Raw genomic sequence first — 6,420 nt, 5'->3', positions numbered from 1 at the left:
GGATTGGAACACAAAATCTTCTGTGTTTACATGGGCATCGCAACAGAGGGCTGTCGTCTAAGCCATCAGATGGGACGCGTGTGGGTCGCCGTGTTCCTAGCTCATATCTGCAATGCCCACTGAGACCTGTGATCATCTCTCTACAGCAATCAGAGTAGTGAGGCCTCGCGGGGGTCTCCGCAGAGATCACTTGGCGTCGTGGAGCGATGCTGGGAACCCCTTAATGAGCCGGCAACCGCCAGAGGTACCATTCAGAGCACAGTGGCTGCTCCGGTCTCGCTGAGTAGCAGAGCCTGGGGGGCAACAGGCCAGCGGCCTGTGGGGTCTCCAGGTGAGGTCACTCTGTTGCCTTCAACAGGTGACCACCAAGGTGACCAGGGCCCCGTCTCCATGGCAGCGGGAGGATGGGGTACGTGTGGGGGGTCCAGCATGGCCCACGCGGATGCCTGCGCTCCGTGAGCTAACACGAGTTCCCACCGTCTCGCCTCCTTGCGAGACAGGCTGAGGAACGCGGCCCTGTTGCACCCAGGAAAACACATCATGAATTTGGGGGAACGACCAGAAACCTCTGCCAGCTTGCTCAGCTGACCCTGGGGAGACAGAAGGCTCCTTGGAACCCAGTCAGAGGTAGGCAGGCGCATTTTCATGATGCAGAGGAGCCACCGAACATTCCACAGCCCCACAGCGCAAGTAAATCAACGAGAGTATCCGGCCGGCAGGCACGTGGAGACTGAGGACATGAATTGAGGGGCTCTGCGGCGCTTCAAGGTGTCAGTGCAAACAGTGGTGACACCGAAGCTTCAGGATGGAGTCCGTGCTCGCACCGCTGCCGGAGCGGACCCGCGGCTTCCATGCACGACACCGCTGCCCGTGGCCAAGACGGAGGATGGCCCTCCAATGGCTCTTGACCCCAGACCAGCGACAAGCCCCTGTTCGGGGGCCGGACACGCCGGGCGGAGTCAGGGCAGCGGAGCGCAGACGGAGAGTTGGACGTGGTGGGACGAAGGGTGGAAGCATGGGGTCCAGAGCCCGGTTTGAATCCCACTTCTGCACACCATCATCCACTCAGCAAGCGTCTGTGGTCAAACGGACGCCGCGGTGCTTCTGAAAGTCAAGTCGAGAGCCCTGCCCCCTTGCGCGCTTCTGCTGCAGCGGGAAGACAGTGTGATGAATGAAGCGAGCAAGGAGAAGGTCGGACGACCTTGTCTCACGGAGGAGAAGCCCGGCGTGCGAGCGTGCGTCGTCTCTGCCGGCTGCCGCCCTGCTCGACCCCCTCGCTCCCCTTCGGACGCCCTCCCTCCCTCCCTCGGTCCGGGCACGCTTGCCCCGGGCCCTGGTGCTGGACAGTCGGACAGCATCCCTTCATGCGGGGAGCTCTGTTCCAGCACAGCGTAGCCATGCCAGGCCGGAAGGATCCCAGATGGGGCCTCTCCGGAGGATGCCGGGGAAAACCGCTCTCCACCAGCTGCTACACGGGCAGCGCGAACCTGCGGCTACGGACAGCCCGGTCCTCGGCACCCGGAGAGCGCTCCTAGCCGGCAGAGAGCAGGCCGGCCACGGAGAGCAGGGCTGCGCCTGACACCGGTCCTTCCCCCCGTCCCCACTTACGGGAGCCGTGAGTTCCCATTTTCCTTTAAGCTCCTCTGGGTTGTGGTTTTGTAATTTGTGAGCGAGAAGTTTCTAATAACGCAGTAAGGGAAGGAGGTGGGCAGACAGTGGAGACAAATGAGAAGCTGCGGTCGAGGCCGGCCTCGGGGAGGGGACGTTCGCTCTGGGCGCACAGAGAATAATGAAACAGCCATGTGACGAGCTGGAAAGTTCCAGGAAGGAGCCCGGGAGCAAGGCCAGGAGTTAAGAGAAAGCGTGGGGCCTGGGGAACACTAGGGTGCCGCAGTGAGCAGAGACGCCAGGAAGCGGGCAGGGACTCCTGCTTCATTCCGGGGGCAGAGCCGTCTCTGCAGGTGGGGGCCTGCGGGGACACAGCTCCTTTATGCCACCGAAGGGTCGCCGTGACCCTTGGGTTCGAACGGGGCTTGGAGGGGCATCTCAGGGACGCAGAGCCGGTTCCTTTGCGAGACCCGCTTTTATTAAAGTTGCCTGTCCTCAGTTTGCGCTGACGCCCCTCGATGCCTCTGCTGCTTGTCATTGTCCTCTTTCAAGAACTTCACATCTAATTTAGAAAAGAAAATAATAAATATGCACCAAGAGCTTTGCCGAACTGTGTAATTCACCACTCGGGCAGGAGTTCTCCCTTACAGGGCTCTTAAAACTTTTCTGGGATTGTTCTAAGTTCTTTTGCAATAATAATAATAATAATAATAAGTTTTAAAAGCTATTTTTAACCAAATGTAAACACCGGTCATTTTACTGGTTCGGAGAGAGTATTTTTAGACAAGTCCCGTGATTAACCCAGAGAAGCATCTCACTGAAGGAGACAGGCCAGAGCCTGAGGGGGCGGACCCACACATACTCCTTAAAAAGGAGGCCACCTGCCTGGCCCGTGTGACCTCCGCTCCCCTGAAACTCCCCCAGAACTGACTAGCGCAAGTCTGCGCCCCGAGGACCGCGGGAGAAGCCACGGCAGGAAGCTAAACACCTCGGGAAAGTGCTACTTTCACAGAAGCCGCATCTGCTCGTGGCAGAAAATCCAGGAAATGCATAAAAAAGCATAAAGAAGAAAATACAAATTACCCATGACCCCCAGACCCCAAAATAACAATAAGCCTTCTGAGTCTCACCACCTCTGCCTCATGTGGGTGTAAAGGGGCCCTAATAAAAACCCACCGTCACGCTAGACGAGGTCACATCCGAGTGTGTCTCCCACGTCTCCTGGGGCAGGGGCCCAGCTCACGGCCGTGCCCCTGCTGGACAGCCCCCCACCCCTCATCCAGGGACGCAAGTCTCGAAGACACTTCTGTGCCAGTGGCCCTGACCGGGACCACAACAGCTGTTGTCCCTCGACAACACTTCCCACATATTTGACCAAGGCAAACACCGTTTCTGGGGTTCCCAACAGTCTGCGGGAGCACTGGACGTGGCCGAGAGCCCCCAGCCAGGTCTCCTGCTCCTGCTGCGTCCCCTCCCCCTCCCTGCAACTGTGCATCAAACGTGACGCCGAGGAAGATTCTGACGGTCGTGCCTCGCGGAGCAGGAGAGCCGTGAACGTGCCCTTGTGCAGAACTGAGGGCCAGTCTGCACCCGGGTCAAAGCCAGGTGAGCGGGGCCCAGGGCCCTCGTGGACGGACCCTTCCCCACAGTGGTGGGAAGTGATGACCCACACGCAGGACCCTGCACGGAGCGTCAGCACAGCCGCACGGGGGTGGATTTCTAACACATGACAGGTGTGCACAGGGCCCTGGGACCAGCCCCGGGGGTCCACCCCATCCCCTCAGAAAGCAAACACTTGGGCTGTGCTGTCCCTTCGTCCTTCCCCTGGGCCCGCTCCGTGACAGAGCGACGGGGGTGGAGGGGAGATGAAGCCCCTTCCCCAGGGTGTGGCCGGTGGGGCCTGACCTGGGGCACTGGAGCTTCCGTCTGCCCTGCGGGAACACTGGCGTCACGTGCCCGGGAGGGGTTCTCGGGGCCTGAGACGCCCCTCCCCCAGCTCCTTGACAGACACAGTCTAGGACTGAATGGTGCCAATGGCCTGTCCACATCGTCTGAGCTCTGGGCTCTGAGTCGTGGGCGGGGGGGACAGCCAGGACCGGACTACACGGGGCGGGGCTGCCGCTGGGCCCCCTTCACCCGCCCACAGGGCAGGGGTGGTGACAGTGACCAGCCAGGACCTGGGGACCTGAGACCCAGGGCCACTCTGGCCCGAAACTGGGGCTTCACTGTCTACCTCTGAGCCTCGCTCTCCCACTCCATGAAACCAGTCATCAGGATTCCAGCGTGACAGGGAGGAGCCCACACGCACGGACCTCGTCTCTTCCTCGAAACCACACTGAAGCCGCAGAGCACGACTGTGAGAGCATAAATCCTCGAGAGAAGGGGGGGCGGAGAGAGGGAATTTCGGGAAGGTGCTCCCAGGGGAGGAGGAGGAGAAGGGGAGAAGGAGCCCTTGGCATGGGGACAGAGACGCCAGTGAGATGGGACACCTGCTCCCCAGGAGGCAGCGGACAGGAGGCACAGGGACAGCGTCTGGGTGTCTGTCCCGAGGAGGAGAAATTCCGCCCAGATTTTCCCAGGAATTGCTCCTCAGTCTTGGTTGCCGGTGAGGGAGTGTCTGTCGGTCTGTTCCAGCCCTCCTCGGGACAGACACCCAGACGCCCCCTCCCTCCCGGGGAGCTCGCCGGGGAAGCAGGAGGGGGCAATGCACTCGGCGCTCCTGGTCCGCACCTGGAGAGCTGTGCCCCCAGCACCCCGTGCCCCGTTCCGGACTCACAGTGGAGCGACAGGTGGGGTATCTGGGAAGGATAATCAGGCAGTCAGGCTCAGCTCTACTCCTCCTAGGGGAGCCAGGCGTCCAGGGCACCAGCCCGGTGCCTGCTCCCAGGCTGCCCCACGTGGGTGAGGCCCGTGCCCCCTTGCAGAGGTGGGCAAGCCGGCCTCACCCGTGGTCTTCCTGGAAGCCCCTTTGGCAGATACACCTAAGGGCAAATCCTCCGATTCGGCTGCTGCCAGAGATGAAGGCGGTGTCTGTTTCTATTACTTTCTTACTTGTTTGTTCAGTGCGTTTAGACTCTAAATGGGGAAGAAAGGTGCCATTCACTGGGAACTCCCTCAAAATGCCAACAGAAGCAAGAGGCCGCTGTGCAAGGACGCATCCCCCCATGACATTTACCAAGTGAGTTAGTGACGGGCAAAGCCTCTCATTACGTTGTTTCGACCAAGGACAGAAGGACAGAGAGCCGCCACCACGGGGAAGCTGGCACACACAGGCCATCCTCATCACCACGACCCTTTACAAATAACCTCCTGTCTGAGACCACTGGAAGCGATTTTCACAAGAGAAAACAAGAGATCCAAACTATGTATTCGGGCCACTTTTGCATAAATCGCTCAAGAAAATATGTGGTGTGCGTGTGTATATGAGACGGAGAAAGGCGTGAAGACACGGATCGGTACCGTCCTCCGGCTTACGGCTCGGGGCCGCACGCCGACCTCACGAGTCTTGTCTTCTGCCGGACGGAGAGTCGGGACCATCCCTCGGAGCCGGTGAATCAAGCAACAGCGGCAAAAGTACATTTAGAGATACACACGCAAACACCAAGAGAGACAAGCAAATAAAAACCCATCAGTGGCAACACGTGGAACGGAGGGAGGAAAACCATCGTTAGATGCGCCACCGTCCTCCGGGCTGACAGCACGGACCGAGGCCTCGGTCACACCAGGGGAGCGAGTGTACTTCCTGCTGAGAGCCGTGCGGCACCCGCTCCTGGGAGAGGCCTCAGAACTGTCAGGACGCAACGCGACAATGGAACAACCCACCACTCGGTAAGCGGACCAAGGACCTGGGGAGACTTCCTTCCAAGGAAGACACGCATGTGTCAGGTGAGCAGAAGGGAGGTTTGCGTCACCAGCGAGGCCGCGCCGCTCTCCCCGGGTTAATAAGCAGAAATCAGGGACCGGCAAGTGTTGGCAAGGACTCCGGACACCGCAGGCCGCTGGTGGGGACATAAGCCTGCCTTGGAAAGCTGCCTGTGGCTCTTCAGACGGGGAAGCATGGAGTTCCCGTGGGACCCAGCAACACCCGGAGAGAGAACATCGTCCTCATGAGTGAGGGACAGCGTCCCAGGGGCGTCCCCCCACCTCTCCCGGCCCGAGCGCCTGACGCTCGCAGAAACAGACCGACAGACACTCACCCACCAGCAACCAAGACCGAGGAGCCCTTCCTGGGAAAATCTTGGTGGAGTTTCCACCAACAATAAAGCACATGGAGTTTGAAGAAAGACCGACCCAGGCTTCAGGCTTCAGATGATCACAAACTCAGAGGCATTTTTATGAAACAGCCCAAAACTCTCAAGTAAAGTGAACCCCCATAATTAGGAGGAACAGAGCATGTCATACAGGCCGGGCACGCAGTGGGCCCTGTTGACAGAGCCAGACGGGCCCCCAGGGCCGCTCCCTAGCAAGGAGGCTCACCCAGGACGCCGGCTGGTGGGTGCAAGTTTTCCACTGCGTACTGAACGCAACTTCCTAAAAACAAAGCTGTCCGCCGGGGAAGGGGCAGCCTCACGGCCTACCCACTGCCGGCCTCGAGCAGAAGCAGGGTGTCCTGTGAGAAACACCACAGGGTGAGTCCAGGGCTGCCGGGGCGGTAGGGGGACGCAGGGTGACCATCCCGACCCCGAGCCTCTGCGTCTCCAGATCACGAGGTTTCGCCTCTCGACGTGACATCTCACGTTCTGGGCTTTTCTTTCCGCTCAAGAAGCTGGTCCTTCATCCCTGGAGACCCCATCCTACGTGGGACACACTCAC

At 59.9% G+C, this 6,420-nt stretch overlaps 1 protein-coding gene across 2 annotated transcripts; it reads right to left on the bottom strand.

Moving 5' to 3' along the window:
* Positions 1–2,258: 2,258 nt before the first annotated feature.
* On the bottom strand, positions 2,259–6,008 carry LOC116596257. 2 transcript variants are annotated; one of them, XM_032353447.1, is made up of 3 exons: positions 4,554–6,008; positions 3,842–4,406; positions 2,259–3,288 (listed from the first exon to the last, which is right to left on the bottom strand). In XM_032353447.1, exons 1-3 carry the CDS (start codon positions 4,889–4,891, stop codon positions 3,103–3,105), a joined length of 1,089 nt encoding a protein of 362 aa, XP_032209338.1. In that variant the 5' UTR covers positions 4,892–6,008; the 3' UTR covers positions 2,259–3,102. The 2 variants fall into 2 exon arrangements, with proteins under 2 accessions (XP_032209338.1, XP_032209336.1); XM_032353445.1 differs by lacking the exon at positions 2,259–3,288 and having other exon boundaries at positions 3,478–4,406.
* Positions 6,009–6,420: the final 412 nt, after the last annotated feature.

The sequence above is a fragment of the Mustela erminea genome, chromosome 7 (assembly GCF_009829155.1).
Source record: "Mustela erminea isolate mMusErm1 chromosome 7, mMusErm1.Pri, whole genome shotgun sequence".
Classification (NCBI taxonomy): Eukaryota; Metazoa; Chordata; class Mammalia; order Carnivora; family Mustelidae; genus Mustela; species Mustela erminea.
The sequence above is the reverse complement of the archived record's forward strand: the minus strand, read 5'-3'. Positions and strand labels throughout refer to the sequence as shown.

Bases quoted from the DNA above. Each gene is read 5' to 3' on its own strand.
- LOC116596257 (XM_032353445.1), bottom strand. From the start codon at position 4,891: ATGAGGATGGCCTGTGTGTGCCAGCTTCCCCGTGGTGGCGGCTCTCTG. The intron at 4,407-4,553 runs GTGAGGCCGGCT...TATCCTTCCCAG, and splicing joins GGCTTCCAGGAAGACCACGG to ATACCCCACCTGTCGCTCCA.